Source organism: Natator depressus, chromosome 6 (genome assembly GCF_965152275.1).
Source record: "Natator depressus isolate rNatDep1 chromosome 6, rNatDep2.hap1, whole genome shotgun sequence".
In the NCBI taxonomy this organism is placed as follows: Eukaryota; Metazoa; Chordata; order Testudines; family Cheloniidae; genus Natator; species Natator depressus.
This window is the reverse complement of record NC_134239.1, coordinates 123853420-123870466: the sequence shown is the minus strand read 5'-3', so window position 1 is coordinate 123870466 and position 17047 is coordinate 123853420. Positions and strand designations below refer to the sequence as shown.

Sequence of the window (17047 nt, the reverse complement as noted above, 5' to 3'; positions counted from 1 at the left end):
TGCGAATACAGACTAACACGGCTGTTACTCTGATCCCTGTAGTGTGCAGTTACTTCTGACCCAGGGAACAAGTATGCTTGGAAGGCAAACAAATGACATTTCATCTTCCACCAAGGATAAGTTTGGGGCCTGAACTACTGAAGGATAAGAATTTTTCAAGGCTGCGGTGTACTTCCAGTACATCGCCTCACCCTAGTTGGGTCAGTCTCCTCTTACAGCTCCAGGACCAGAACTATGGGCAGGAACAGCTGAAGCAATGGAGAAATCCTTTGCATTTGCAATTTACAGTTTGCTTTTCCTCTCGCAGCAGACAAATTTCCTGCCTTGGGCCTCTTATTCCTTCCAGAATACTGGTAACTGCTGTAGGCAGCAGCGGAGTAAGTGGGAGCCTCCTGCAAGGAAGCTGTAAAAGGGCATGGGAATACGCAAGGTTTCCATGGCCCCATAATCAAATAAAGCCATTATGCAATGCAGGCTGTTCCTCTGAATAGTTATGTGACGCATTCAGCTACCACTAAGACTTCTGCAATCTTATATACAGAGTTATTTCTCCTTGAGCACCAGCAGTGCTGTACAATGCACGGCAGTCACGTTCTCTGCCCTGAAGAGCTTACAGTCTAAATTGAAGAGAGAGATTTTCCTCACTCACACTGCAAACTCCTGCACAAGAAAGGGCTGTCCAAACTCCACAGCTATATCCTAAAATGCATTGGAATATTTTAGGAGTTGTTTGCTGTATAGAAAAAATCAGAGGAGTCTGTGAGAGGAGAAGGCACATAATCTCCTTATCTGTCTCATAAATACAGTATACCCTACAATACTGCATCTCCCATCGATCTGTATCTAGGGGAAGGCAAAATAAGAATACAGAACTGCAAAGGTGTTATCCTTACAGGTAGGATCTCACACAGGCACACAAAAATCGTTTTTTAAAAAGCAGAGTTTTACTTTCTCTATAGTCCCTACTGTGAGATTAATTTTTCAGGTGCAGAGTTCAGTCTTCAGCACCTTATTGCCCTACAGGTTCTGTTCCAAAATGAACTGTCAGCAAGAACACCGGCCTGAGAAATTCTATCACTGGACACGGGAGGTAGGGATAGGTCTCACTTCTATTCTCACAGGCCCTACTCTAGGAATTATATTCCAGTGTCTTGGGGTAATTGGGGAGGCATCTGGTAGATTCTACCCTTTGGGCCATTAGACCCTTCACTTGTCTGGTAAAGCCCATTCAGTTCCACAGGGCCTTCAGCACAGTAGGGTGGCAGGAAGCAGATCTCATGCACATTGCAGCAGCAAATTCTACTCACTCCTGCTACCAGAGGCCAGAACTGAGAAGTAAAAGTGTCCCAAATCTTTTGGGCAAGCTGCTAGGGAAGTCCAAGGGCTACAGCAGCAATGTGTACAGACAAAAGGGTCATGACTCCTGCCATACCTTCTAATCTCACAAGATCATATGTGCATAGTTACTCCCATGAGGTGACCTGTCCACCAGATCTAATGGGGGAGGAAGCAACACCTGCTGTCTCAGAAGAGCATCAAAGGAAGAGAAGAGGGGGTAGAAGTCACCTGTCAATGACCGTAGTAGTCCTTAGGTAATTGATTATCCTATTTATCTTGTGCAGTCTAAAGTAATTCCCGTCTATATTAATACACTAGAAGGGCACATTGGTTTTAAAAGTTGAGTTTAAAAATGTGTTTCTAGAAGTCTAGAGGCCAGCTAATACACATCGTCACAAAAGGCTTTTGTCAAAACTTCATGAGCCAGTCTACCAAGTTCCAGCTCTTGTTTTTTTAACAAAGTGGCTACTGTAATAGATATGATGCTGCTCGCTATAAGAAACTATAGCTAATTGACTGTATTGAAACCAGTATGCTAGGCCCCTCAAGACCTTGATTGCGAAGAAGGCTGTAATTGTAATGGAAGCAGTGCCAGAAGTTTACAATGCATTCATTTTACAAACTGCTGGAAGACAATAGTTCCCTACTATTAAGGCCCGTTCCAGAAAATGGGTTCTTCGCAAAAATCAGTCATGCACTGCATTATCACATTCATTGCAAGACAGAAGAGTTATGGTGACAATGACAAACATCCAAGTCCAAGTAATTCATTTATATTCAGTGTAACTGCACTGTCAGCCACGGCACGTAGCACACCACAGAAAATAGTTCAAATAAATACTTTGTGAACTACCATTAACAGTACAGAGCTCAAGAGCCGGTTACTCCATGCCCAGCTACGCAGTTCCATTGATTAAACAAACACACACACACACCCCTCATTCCTGGTCTATTACTCTTTTGACACATCTTCTTCTAGTGCAGTAAATTCTGCCCAAGATTTTTAGCCTTACCGTTTTTGTTCTGAGGAAGAGACCTCCCCTTTCGCCCCCTCAACAGTGACTAAAAAACACCCAAACAAGCCACTTAAGATAACTTCAAGGCACTGCTGCAAGGTACAGAAGAGTGGCCTTCCCCATGTTCCAAGAGTCAGCTTTTGAACATTGCTGCCCATCAGTCTTCATATTCAAGCGACAAATATCCAGAATAGCTAAAGTGGATCTTTCTGGCCCCTTTTCTTCTCTCTGTTCTGTAACACTCTCAAACATGGCTCTCTTCTTTTCCTCCCCCCAACACCTCCCCGCCCTTGCTTCTCTCTCTTATTGGACATGCTTAGCAAGATTTTGATGACCTGGATAGCGAGGACACACAGTGCTATAGCTCTCCATGGGAGAGGTTTAAAATAAACATCCTCCACCCTAAGGGAGAAGTTGCAATTCAAGTTACAGCTTTTGCCATTATTATTCAGATCCTTCTGAACAAAGGTGTCAAGAAGCTAAATTTCTAAACAGGAGGAAAACAAGGAGAAAATATTCAGAGGGGAAGCAAACAGAAGGAGATCTCTATTGCACACACAACTGGTAACACAGTCTCTAGTTAAGATTGCCCAGCACAACTTATTATAAACAGCTCCTGTTTTCAGAGGCTTATAAAAACTGCCAGGTTTTCCTCTCTCTTTTTTTTTTTGGGGGGGGGGGGGGGGGGGAGAAGAGGGTTGTGAAATTCTAGCCACAACAGTTTGGCTGTACCCAAGAATGAGGCTAGGGAAAAACGCATTGTTCTGCCTATGTTAAAAAACCTCAGGCAACTATTTCTTTGAACAACACTGGCAGCCCCATGCTTTGGAGCAGGTGGTCACATTTGTGCCAGGGATCTGCCTTTCGCCATCCTCATGAAAATCTGCCCAAGTTAAGCCTTTGGCGGGGGGAGGAGGGATAAAAATCAGTTTGCACATGCTCAGAGACTCACTAGACCTTCACAGCTTGATTTCCTGAAGACTCCATCCACACTGGGTATGCTCCAGCCTCAGCAGGACTTACCTGATCTGGACACCAGAACCAAAAGCAAGGAATCGGTCTCTCCTGTGCTTTCAATGTTTACCTGCTGCCACCCATGCAGTGGGGAAGAGAAAGCTGCTCAATTTAAAAGGGGGACAAGAGGACAGAGAACCAGGGAGGGGAGACAGACCAGAAGAAGAGCAGAGTGAATGTCAGTGATGCAGAGTGAGAACTAGAACTGGCTGAGCAGAGTGGGACAAGAAGCTGGGGTGCACACAAATCAGGGAAGAAACCTAAGGAGGGGGACAGAGCATGGGGGTGGGGGGGCAACAGGAGGCTGTGGGAAGAAGAGAGCGATCAGATGAGAAGCCAGGAGTGGGAGAAAATGGGGAACGGCTGGGCAACAAGACTAGCACTGGAATGAGAAGGCTGAGCAGCAGAGGCTGGGACTGAGATCAAGACTGGAGGGGGGAATAGTGGGAGAAAATAGAAGCAGAAGGGGTTAAGCTTGTGGGGGGAAATGGGCAGAAGAGTTTGTACCCGAAAAATGGAGCACATTCCCTTTTAGGGAACCCAGGATTCCTGAATCTCACTGTTCTTTTGCTGTCAGCAAGTATCTGTGAAACCCTGTGGCAAAGAGGGCATGTGATCCCACTCAGTGCTGGTCCACAGAGGATTATAACTTTCTACTGCTATCGTTTGCTACTTAAACTAATGGAGTAAAGTCTAGGCAGAGCATTTAAAACCCTGCCAGTGACCCTTATGATTGTCAACTGACGCCACATGATGGAATTTGTTTCTTCAGTTTGCTTTTTTTTAAAAAGGCTAGGAAATTACAGACAAACTGTTAAAAAACACACACCATTAAGTAAGGTGGCAAAAAGTCAAGCACTCACAAGTCAGGAAATGCCAGAACTCAGATTGCCTTTGCAATCTTACTTTGGCCACCTTGAGCATATGAGTTTAATTGCATATCACATGTATGGGTGTTTAATTACATGATTTTTTTTTTTTTTTTTTAAAATAGACACCTGCCTTATTCAGTACTTAGGATGGACCTGCTCTGGGGATGAATTAGGGATGTTGTCTGAAGGCCCTGTCTCATATTTTGTGCACAGCTTGGAAGATATGTACTATTTGTAGTACTGGCACAGACAAGTCTAAGTCCACCCACAACTAAAGGCCTGTCTCCTATGAAGAAACAGGGGCGGGAATTATGTCAAAGGATCCAGAGGGAGACACCAAGCAGAGAGCCTGCAACAGTGTCCACTAGGGAGTCAGAGGGGACAGCCCAGAGGAACTCTGCCTGGAGATGTGACCAAACAGAAATAGGCCCCACAGTTGTAGAGCGCACCCCTCTTTCCCTCCCCCCGCCCCCCCCACAGCTTCCTCTTCTTGGACTGATGGATGGCCATCTTGGTTGGTGCCAGGAGGAGGCTGAGGAGGTCCTGCAACTTTGTGGGGCCATGGATGGGGTGTGCATAAATGAGGAAGTGCAGGTAAAAGTACAGCCAGAACCTCAGTAAGAGGTTCTGGAGGAGCCAAAAGAAGGGCTGCAACCTGATGCACCCTACATAGAGGTGTGCCAGTGTCTCCCTTTTGCTGCAAAAGACAGACTGATGTTGGGGGAGTTTGTGGACTGTGCCAGGTACACACCTGTGCTCATGGCTCCGTGGAAAAGCTGCCTACTAATATCCCTAGAGGGCTGTGGAGTAAAGGTTGGTTCACGGGGGTTCCTTGCCCTCCTCAGGTGGCAGCAGGTCCCGCCAGTTGGTGTCAGGGCAGGACACGACAGCGAGGAAGTGGATGGTAAGAAGCACACGCACTCCCTCTCATCACAGTCTAGGAGGTCAGAGTCTGATACCACCAGCCAGAACCATCCTCTGGTGCACCAATGGGGGCTCCCCCACCTGCACGCTCAGGTGTGGATTGTGTAGTACGGATCCTGCTAGGAGTTCCTCCCCCTCAGCAGCTGCTATGGACCTGCTTGCTGAGACTAGCTTCCAGGTCCTGATAAAAGGACTAGCAGCTCAGACAGGTCTCCTGTTGGAAGATATGTAGTGAATGACACAGGGGATTAGAGGAAGAGAAAGAACGGTCTCATGGTTAAGGCACTTAAATACTGCCCTAGGGAACTGAATCCTATCGCTTCCTATTCCAGAGTTCCTATGTGATGCTAGTCCAATTGCTTAAACAAACAAAAAAACTTTCCAGAGGTGGTCACTATTTGTGTATTCCTCATTTTCTGGGTGCTGGAATGGAGACTATAGGGTCTGATTTGCAGACATGCAGAACACTCAAAATTGTACCTGAAATCGGTGGGAGTAGTGCTCTGAAAGTGCTCTACAATGCTAAGTAAAACTTGGGGGAGGGAAAGGAGGGAAAACCGATTCAAGACATTCCAAATTGGGTGCCCAAAATTAGTGGATACTTTTGACCTTTGTCTTCGTGCCTCAGATCCTTATCTATAAAATGGGGATAGTAATACCACCTCATCTCAAGGGGGGGGCCTGTGAAAATAAAATATTATTTGTGAAGCACTCAGATTCTGCAATGATGAGCACCACAGAAACCCTCATGAGGAAATTAATACTTCTGCTCTGAATACAGAGATTGTATAGTGTGCAATCAATAAAGGATGGAGACACACTGAGAATACAAAAAGAAAAAAAAGAGTAGCTGTAGCTCACGAAAGCTCACGCTCAAATAAATTTGTTAGTCTCTAAGGTGCCACAAGTCCTCCTTTTCCTTTTGTGGATACAGACTAACACAGCTGCTATTCTGAAACCTGAGAATACAAAAATATTCCATTACTGCTCATTAAGTGAGCAGTGACAATCCTGTGCACGGAATTGAACAGGGGTCGTTTGGAAAAGAAAAATAGTATGTGACCACGTAATTATCATAATGCACGCATACAAGGGGCCAAATTAAGGTGCACTGTGCAACCTTAATTCTGACATTTGTAACTTTAATGAATAAATTCACCTTTCAAATTCACCAACAATACACCTGTTAAATGTAATGTTCTAAAAATATAACTACTTAACTAGCTTGCTCACCATGATTCACAGCATCAAGGATTACAGTCACTTAACTATACAATTCAGTGGATCCTAAGTGTTCTGGGGGTTAAAAGTAAGCGTACCATTACAGCCAAAACACAAGGGAGTGATTTAGTCATTAAAACAGTTTTTCTCCTGCACTCTGATTCAGACAACACTGGATTATAAATTGCTCCATTTTTAAATATAAAAAGGGGACACTGCAGGAAGGTAAGTACCACTGGTGTGATTATTATTGGCTGTTTTCAGGGTTAAACTGGACAAATCTCAAAATAATCAGCAAAATACTGGCTACAAAAATTAGCCTCTCCCCCATCTGCACTCAGATACTACAGAGATTGGCAGCAGTAGAGAACTGCAACATAGGAAATGCTTTTTAAGCCATCATCTCCTTTTAGAGTTTTATATTCCCTATTCCTCTTTCTCCTGACCTGGGAAAAGGGGAGGGGAGATGAGACATTATTCTGGGGAGCAAAGGAAGCGCGAGAAAAAACACAAACAGGATACCCTTGGGAAATGATGGAAAATGACTCAAGAAGCCAAGATGGCGGCTTCCTACTGGGTTGAAAAATAAAATGCAACCTCTTTCAGGCTTCCCTTGATGTAAGTAGAAGGGAGATGACTCAAAGCCTTTGAACCCACGCTTAGGGCTGAGAAGGAAGGCTTGGACTTACTACCCGGTATACAAAGGAAACCGTTTCTCGGTTTCCCAAAACTGGAACTAGATGTAGGTTTCTTTTCTGGGAAGCTAAACTTGTTGTCTGACATGTCAGGTAGAGTAAAATCCAGGGGTTCTTTAAAAAGAGAGGAACCTCCCGCACACACAACTCCATGCCCCAGGAGAAGAGGTATTGTAAAGAGCTGGGATGAGCTAGCCCCCCTAAAACCAAGTCTAATACTCAGCGAGCCACTAGGGAAGAACAGAGGATGCTGGTGGAAACCCTTAAATGTTTTGAGCAATATAGTTCAGATTGTTTGCCCAAGGGGCTTAGTTAGGTTCCTGCTACCCACACCCTTTAGGGGAAATGAAAAAAAACAAACAAACCCAGAACCTTCACCTCATCTAACCAGCCAATAAGTAGTTTAAGAACAGCAGGGCATTTGATTTTTTAGAGACCCCATTCTCACACCCAGGGGACCTTTTAGATTCTTTTCTCAGTAAGAAAAATGTGAATCCATGCTTGGGATAACTGGCTTTCTCCCCTCAGACATTCAGTAACAAATACTCCCTGGGCAGATTTGACAAGACAAAACAATCAGCCCACTTACCGAGTGGGCACTCTCTGTCGTCTTGGACTGGGAAGAAATTCTGCAAAACCAACATGCCTCAGTACTCAAATTCTTCAAAAGGTTGGGGGGTGGCGGGGAGAAGAGAGGCAAGAGAATGGGAGTGTTTCCTGCATAGCACCCAGTTGCAATGAAGAGTTACCTCTCACCTACAGAAGGTTGCCGTAGAGTAGGATGGAAGAAAAGTTATTTCCAAACTCTCAAAACTAAGGGACTTCTGAATGTTTCCTTCTTAAAATATACCAAAAAAACCCAACAAAATAAGTACTACAGTTTGAGCCCTTTTAAGGTTCTGAATGTTTTGTGGCACCAGCTAGTAAGAAGAAGAAGAAAAAAAAAAAAAGCTTTCCTTAGGTGACTGTCTACATCAGAATCTCCTGATGTGACTCATTGTTACAAAAATTCACTAGCAACAAAGCAGGACCTAGTGACATCTTTAGCAAGAAAGAGTTTAATACCTGGATAGATAAGGTCTTAAAGTAAAAAGAAGGTATTTATTCTAAAATAATGCTGGTTAAGCTTTATTTTTTTTAAAAAGTAGCAATTTTCAGTTGCCATTAAAACAGCAGTAAAAAGGCTACTATAAAGAATCTTAATCAGCTTCATAGTTTGTGGATAACATTGTAATTTATGTATTGGGGGCCATGTCGTAACAGTTCACTTATAGCTGAACACTTCCTGCCTAATGACATGAATGAGTCAGCCAAGAGTAATCCATATCTTTTTTGAAAACCAAAATAGATTTACTATGACAAAGCTCAAATTGCACACTCCGATTCGGAAGACAGCACTCTGATGCTCATTTCCTTTTGGAACGGAGACTGCCCTTGAGTGAAGGAAAGCAATGCAATCCTCCCACATAAGCAAGACTAACACAGACTGCGATGAGGAGATGGTAACTAGAAGGCAGTAACCACGAAACTGAAGTAAAAAACCCAAGTTAGACATTTACATATATCTACCTCTTACACATACTTCCTCCAAATCAGAATGTATTACTAATATGCACAATTTGGCAAGTGAAGAGAGAAGGACTAGACCCTGGAGACCCATGAACACCCAAGATAGGTAGTGGGGGGGATCTCCACAGGAGCTTTGAAGTGAAGTGCAATCACATCAGCGGTAAGCCTAGTGTACAGGTAGAGGGTTCCTAGAGTCTCTCTTTCAGCCAGGGGTAGGAGGGATAGATATATTTTTCAACGCTATCCACAGGCTTTGGGCACACTGTTCTACATGCATCAGGCAGAGCAAAACAAAAGTACGTTCAGCAAGGGAAGATGGAACCAATGCACCAGACAGTTCTGTGGTGAAATACCCTCATTTGATCACTAATTTGCTTCTCCATTGAAGAAGCAGTGAGCCTGGCAGATAAACAACAAGCCAGCCTCTAAATTGAAATTGGCCTTTTTTTTTTTTTTTAAATAAAGTTATCCAGTGTGATTTTACATCCAAATTAAGAGGCAACTCCAACAATTTTAACAAAATGGCAAAGTTTGAGTACAGCCTTGTTTAATAAGGACTGATTCTCTAGGTTGTATTTGTTAAAAATTATGTTTGATCTTGATGGGCAAAATATTTTTTTTTTTTACCAATTAAGATAATTGATGGTCCTTAAGTTTATAGGCTTTCAACTAAGTAATTACACCTACACGACTGGATTTTCATAAAACCAAGTTATTTTATTCCCAGATTGTTGTCAGACAGTAAAACAAAGGGGGAACCCCCCCCCCCCCACTAACATCAAGACAGGAAAAAAAGTTAAACTTCACATTTGATTTTCTACAAGGCGGACAACTGCAGATAAATGCCACTTTAAACTGACTAAGCAATTACAGCTGTCTAGATACCAGAAGAAGGCCTCTTAGTTTTCTAAGTATTGGATACTTACTGAACGTCTTACAGATGTCAGAGACAGCTTTGAAGACTCTATCAGAGAAATTCACTTTCACCTTCACATACTTCATATTTGGAAGCTGAAGGCGGAGTAATTTGTGTTGAGGAGTGAACTGGAGCTTAGCATCAGCTTGTATGCCATACTTATCCAAGGTCCAGTGAGTTTTAAGGAGCCAAGTTCTCTTCTTTTCCCACCATAGCGCATGATCTGACCAATCTTTCTTGACATCTAGAGGGGAAAAGTAATTTGAAAAAATAGATTAAGAACCATTTCTACTTCTACTGAAAAATATATTCATTAAAAAAAAGTGACAGTCAACATGAAATCTGTTAAAATGCATGTAAGTACCTTTCCCAGACCCGAACAGCTCTGTGTGGCTCAAAAGCTGGTCTTTCACCAACAGAAGTTGGTCCAATAATCGATATGGTCTCACTCACCTCTTTCGAACATGAAATCTAGTCAGTTTCAAATAAGTATTTTAAGATACCTTATTTGTATTCCAATAGCACCTAGTGGCCACAACAAAAAACAACGGGACAGTGATTTCAGAGGTTGTAGAAATACAGTGAGCAGTTATACAGCTTTTCTGGCAGCACCTAAGCAGTTAGCAAACCGGTATGTTGTAACCACTTGCTTTTTGAGTAAGCAGTTTTGTCTCCTTGTTTCTTTGCGCTTCCCTTGTCTGTTACATGCATCTGTTGTTTATTCTCTTCTACTTAGATTGGAAGACACGCCTTAAGGCAGGGACTGTCTCTTAAGTATCTGTACAGCACCTAGTACAGGGAGCTTCTTGGCATCGCCGCAATTTAATTATTAGTGACAAGACAAAGGCTGAGGGGGGAAACAGAGGCACAAAAAGTTCAAGTGACTTACTAAGGATCTCACAGCCAGACAGTAGTGGGGCAGAGACCTGGGTTGTTTCTAAGTCCCTGTCCAAGATCTCAGACTGAAGGCATCTGCTGCTCATTTCCTTTGTCAATTTTTGAGGTTTTACAGTCATTGCCTAGGTTTATCTCCCATGTTGCAATACAAGAGATCCACACAACCAAAAGATGAAACAGGTCACCTACACAGGGACAGAAGTGTAACTAAATTTTACACAAAGTGCCCTTAAATGAATAAAACGAGAACGATATTTCCTCACTTGTTACCTATAAACAATAGGGTATGAGGTTTTCAAACAGAAGCATGGATTTTTTTAAACCTCCCTTTCAGAGTAATCTAGTGAAAAAACGTGATTTAACCCCATCCTCTACCCCATCACAAATAACTTGTACTAACATTAAGATATCACAGACTTTTTGAAAATCAGGCCTCTTTATAAAAGTCAAATTGGGACCCCCGCCACCAAACCAAACCAAAGGCATCTCAGATAGATAACCTACACACACACACACACACCCCCTGCAGCACATACTGTGTGTTGCAAAACGCAGAATGGAAGTCCACACTCCCACATGCTGTATGACACTGCCTCTGAGTCTTTTGTGCTTCAGACATGACAAATGCGGGTTTCCCCCATTACACTTTTAAGATAAGTATATCAACAACAATCCAAGTGCTACAGTGAACTTCTTTGACATTTGTCTACAATTCCATAGGGGGAGAATATACATAGAGAATAATGACACAGATCTTTCCTCAGGATCCAACAAGCTAGTTAGATTTACTTGACATGAGGCAAGGGAGAGCGCAATTCATGAACAATGTTAGGATTTATTGCTTACACTCTTCTCTCCTTCTTCAATCCTCCTATTATCACCTTGTCTCTCTTGACGTCTTAATACATTAGACCCCGCATGGTAAGGCAGATCCTTAGTGTTGCCAAATCTCATTTGCACTGGTTAAATGGTGCAAAGGGGACTTAAAGTTGCCTTAAGTGGGCAAATGAGGATCTTCCCAAGTGTGGGGGGAATCCCTGGCTGTTTAGAACTGGTTACACACTTCTAACCCCTCCCCTCTCACAACAACATAAAGAGTTGAGCCACACAGTGTGCTCTGCCAGCAAGGATCACTGGAGCAAAACAGCATGTACAAGATTTGAGGCTATTCTAAAATTATGCTGTGGGTCAGGTCAGCTGCCAAAACTAGCGACAAAAAGACTCCCCACATCCTCAACTGGTGTGTTGAAAGCTGCTCCACTGCACTTGAGGATTCACTTTTTGAAGACAGTGGGCTATGTGTCGGCATAAAAAAAGTTTAATCAAAAATGAAAGTCTTCTATACATATTTTTATTGCAAATAAAAAACAAATCCTTCCACAGAAGGTCATCTACATGTATGCATGAGATTCCTAAAAAGTTTACCAAAATTAGAGGTTCATGCATAAAGTAAATATTTGCAGTACAGTACAGCTAGCAAGAGATGTTAAGAGTAAAAAGAAGGGTTTCTTCAGGTATGTTAGCAACAAGAAGAAAGTCAAGGAAAGTGTGGGCCCCTTGCTGAATGATGGAGGCAACCTAGTGACAGAGGATGTGGAAAAAGCTAATGTACTCAATGCTTTTTTTGCCTCTGTCTTCATGAGCAAGGTCAGCTCCCAGACTACTGCACTGGGCAGCACAGCATGGGGAGGAGGTGGCTAGCCCTCTGTGGAGAAAGAAGTGGTTCAGGACTATTTAGAAAAGCTGGACAAGCACAAGTCCATGGGGCCGGATGCGCTGCATCCGAGAGTGCTAAAGGAGTTGGTGGATGTGATTGCAGAGCCATTGGCCATTATCTTTCAAAACTCATGGCGATCTGGAGAAGTCCTGGACGACTGGAAAAAGGCTAATGTAGTGCCCATCTTTAAAAAAGGGAGGGAGGAGGATCCTGGGAACTACAGGCCAGTCAGCCTCACCTCAGTCCCTGGAAAAATCATGGAGCAGGTCCTCAAGGAATCAATTCTGAAGCACTTAGAGGAGAGGAAAGTGATCAGGAACAGTCAGCATGGATTCACCAAGGGCAAGTCATGCCTGACTAATCTAACTGCCTTCTATGACGAGATAACTGGCTCTGTGGCTGAAGGGAAAGCAGTGGCCGTGTTGTTCCTTGACTTCAGCAAAGCTTTTGACACGGTCTCCCACGGTATTCTTGCCAGCAAGTTAAAGAAGTATGGGCTGGAGGAATGGACTATAAGCTGGATAGAAAGTTGGCTAGATTGTCGGGCTCTACGGGTAGTGATCAATGGCTCCATGTCTAGTTGGCAGCCGGTATCAAGTGGAGTGCCCCAAGGGTCGGTCCTGGGGCTGGTTTTGTTCAATATCTTCATCAATGATCTGGAGGATGGTGTGGATTGCACCCTCAGCAAGTTTGCAGATGACACTAAACTGGGAGGAGAGGTAGATATGCTGGAGGGTAGGGATAGGATACAGAGGGACCTAGACAAAATAGAGGATTAGGCCAAAAGAAATCTGATGAGGTTCAACAAGGACAAGTGCAGAGTCCTACACTTAGGACGGAAGAATCCCATGCACCGCTACAGACTAGGGACCGAATGGCTAGGCAGCAGTTCTGCAGAGAAGGACCTAGGAGTTACAGTGGACAAGAAGCTGGATATGAGTCAACAGTGTGCCCCTGTTGCCAAGAAGGCCAATGGCATTTTGGTCTGTAAAAGTAGGGACATTGCCAGCAGATCGAGAGACGTGATCGTTCCCCTCTCTTCGACATTGGTGAGGCCTCATCTGGAGTACTGTGTCCAGTTTTGGGCCCCACACTACAAGAACGATGTGGAAAAATTGGAAAACGTCCAGTGGAGGGCAACAAAAATGATTAGGGGACTGGAATACTTGACTTATGAGGAGAGGCTGAGGGAACTGGGATTGTTTAGTCTGCGGAAGAGAAGAATGAGGGGGGATTTGATAGCTGCTTTCAACTACCTGAAAGGGGGTTTCAAAGAGGATGGATCTAGACTGTTCTCAGTGGGAGCTGATGACAGAACAAGGAGTAATGGTCTCAAGTTGCAGTGGGGGAGGTTTAGGTTGGATATTAGGAAAAACTTTTTCACTAGGAGAGTGGTGAAACACTGGAATGCGTTACCTAGGGAGGTGGTGGAATCTCCTTCCTTAGAAGTTTTTAAGGTCAGGCTTGACAAAGCCCTGGCTGGGATGATTTAGTTGGGGATTGGTCCTGCTTTGAGCAGGGGATTGGACTAGATGACCTCCTGAGGTCCCTTCCAACCCTGATGTTCTATGATTCTATGATCACCTGTGTATTTCATAGACTGATAGACTCTAAGGCTAGAAGGCACCAGACTGATCATCTATGTTACACTGGAAATCAGAACTACTCTCCACGTCACCCCCACAATTCCTGGGTGAATTAGATGATGCCTTTTAGAAAAGCATCCAGTCTCGACTGAAAAAATTCCAGTGATGAAGAACCCTTTTGAACTTTTGTTAGGATTTCAGACTTTATCAACAATGAAAAGGAAGCTTACTAAAACTGCACTGCAAAGTACATCCATTGATGGAGAGGCTTTGCCAATCCTCTGGTGTTATATTAAAAGCAGATTCTCTTGTGATCAGAGAATTAGTTGACCTGAGTTACAGCCGATAGTCTTTTTACAGTACAGGCGAATCACATCATACCCGCATTTAACTTACACGAATTCAACTATACGCGCTTGGCAAAGAAAAATAAGGTACCTGTAAATAGTGCGGGCGATTCTGCTCACCATTCCACTCAATGAGCGTATGCCCCAGAGTGAGCGTGAGATGGGAGACATGAATCTACTGTTCCCCCAGTCAGTCTCAGTTCCCTCGTGCCTCATATAGTGTGAGCATCTCACTGCACTGGAGTGCGATTCTAGTATTTAAAGATACTATACGTATTTTTCGTACAACATGGCCCCTAAACGCAAGCCAACTACTTCATCTGGTGCTCAACTGAAGAAACAGTGATCTGTTCTAACACTGGAGAAAAAGCTGGCTGTGTTGGACTTTTGAGAGACGGTATGTCAGTCTCCGTGGCACGTAAATATGGCCGCAGCAAATCTAGCATCCGTGCCATCAAGATTCGAGAGAGAAAAATTCATCAAGCCGTGGCATCAAGTGCTCCAATAACTGCTAAGGTGATGAGCCAGGTGCGTATTAAGACTTTAGTGAAGACTGAAAAGGCATTAAACTTATGGCTAGAAGACATGAACCGTAAACATGTGCCTATCGAAGGCAACATGTTGCGAGAAAAGGCTCTTGGCCTCTACGCGCTGTTCAAACCTCCCGCCGAAGAGGGACAGACTTCTGAGGAGAAGGAATTCAAAGCCAGCCACGGTTGGCTTAACAGTTTTAGGAACCGCTTCAACCTCAAAAATGTGCAGACCACTGGTGAAGTTGCATCTGCCAATGAAAAGGCAGCAAAAGCTTACCCTGAACAATTAAAGAAAATCATAGAAGAAAAGGGCTATCTTCCAGAACAAGTTTTTAATGCTGACGAGACTGGGCTCTTCTGGAAAAAGATGCCCAACCGCACTTACACTTCGAAATCAGAAAGACAAGCCCCTGGCTTCAAAGCAGCTAAAGACCGTGTGACTGTTGCTTTGTGGCAATGCAGCTGGCCATTTAATAAAGCCGGGCTTGCTCTACAGGGCTGCAAATCCCCGTGCCCTAAAAGGCAAGAACAAAAATCTCCTGCCTGTGTTCTGGCAACCAAATAAAAATGCTTGGGTGATGGCAGCATTATTTCTGGATTGGTTCCACAAGTGTTTCATTCCGGAGGTCAAGCGGTACCTCAAAGAGAAAGGACTTGACTTTAAAGTGTTGCTGATCGTAGACAATGCTCCTGGCCACCCTGTGGCACTCCGGTTTGCGCATAACGACGTTGAAGTCGTCTTTCTCCCCCCCGCCAATACCACCTCCATCCTCTCGACCAAGGCGTGATTTGCTGTTTCAAGGCCACGTATAAGAGGCTTACATTCTCACGGACACGTAGCACTGTGGATGCTGATCCCAATCTTAATGTGCTGGAAGTCCTTGAACACTGCCGATTGCATCACTTATATTAAGCAGGCAATGGATGCAATTAAGCCTGAAACAGTCAATGCATAAGTCAATGCACAGTCAATGCAGTTGGCAAAACCTATGGAAAAAATGTGTGAATGATTTTAAGGGTTTCCTGACCATTGATAAAGAAGTGAAATGCATTGTTCAGGTGGCCAGGCAAGTGGGTGGTGATGGCTTCGTCGACAGCCTTGAGGAAAAAACTGAAGAATTAATTGAGAGCCATAGAGAAAACACTGACTAATGAAGAGTTAGATGAACTGATAAAATGGTCTACAGAAAACGATGACGACGACGACGACGACGACCAAGAAGAGCCAGCAAGTTGGAATCTTCATAAATTTGTTGAAGTGTTCCAAGCGGCGAAAGACTTGAATGATTTAATTTCTGAATATGATCCCTCTATGGAATGAGGCCTCAAAAATCACATGTAGCATTAGGGACGATTTGAGACCGTATCAAGAAATGTTTGAGCAGCTCAAGAGACAACAGTGACAGTTGCCGATCACCATGTTTTTCAAGGAAAAACAACCAGCAGCAGATGAGCCTATGCAATCAACTTCTTGAGCTGAACCAGACCAATCACTTCATGTACAACTCGCTCTCCGTCAACTCTGTCTCCTGGATCGGCATCAAGCTCTGACGACCCCCTGTAATTACCCCCGCTTACTACCCCCTGTAATTAAAAATACAGTACTGTAAAATTGTATTTTGCACAAGTACTCTATTATATACTGTACATTACTGTATCCATATTACTGTACAGGGTTGTATACACAAAACCATGTACAGTATATTGTACTTCATGGGCAATTTAAGAAATTTTCAAGGGTAATTTTGACTATATGTGATTTTCGCCTTACGCACGGACTTTAGAACCTATCCCCCGTGTAAGACGAAACTCCACTGTAGATGTTAGTGGTCTTCTCCACCTCTAAAATCTAGGAGTTTAAAGAACTAGCTAACATGCAAGCACCAAAACAAGCATTTTTAAATAGCCAACCTTAAAAAGGCAGATGACTGACAGTACAAATGCCATATAATGAATAATATATTCTAGGAGTTTTATTATAAAAAACATTTCTGCAAGCACATCTCTGAACTTCTGAAGCTAACTGATGCTCAGACAAGGAGAGATGGAAGAAGAATCTGAATTACAATGAATCTTCCTTCTTTATACCTCATTCTATCTTGATCTCAGGATCACTAAGAAAGTTCACAGAATATAAAGGGACAGTTTCTTTAAGCATGCAAAAAAAAAAAATAAATAAAAAATCCTATTGGTAGAATCCTGGAGCTAGAAAGTGGGAATGTCAGCTAAACTTTTCAGCAGCTTTGTACAATCAAATTAAACAAAACCAAATATAGAAAAGCATGCAAACTTGCACAAGCCTTGGCTACTCTCGAAAATCTGATATATCATTACAATGAACTTTGGACATGAAGTCCAGCTTCTGCTATCCTGAAAGTTTATGAAATTGGCACTGAAAATAG

The 17047-nt window shown here is 43.3% G+C and overlaps 1 protein-coding gene across 6 annotated transcripts in view; it reads right to left on the bottom strand.

Annotated features, from left to right (window-relative positions):
* The window catches only part of FERMT2 (FERM domain containing kindlin 2), a 100846-nt gene that overhangs the window by 48303 nt on the left and 35496 nt on the right, over positions 1 to 17047 (bottom strand). For all 6 annotated transcript variants that reach the window (XM_074956502.1, XM_074956504.1, XM_074956503.1 and 3 more), the window contains one exon: positions 9576 to 9809. In XM_074956502.1, the coding sequence (XP_074812603.1) occupies positions 9576 to 9809 (234 nt within the window). The remainder of the gene's footprint in view (positions 1 to 9575; positions 9810 to 17047) is intronic.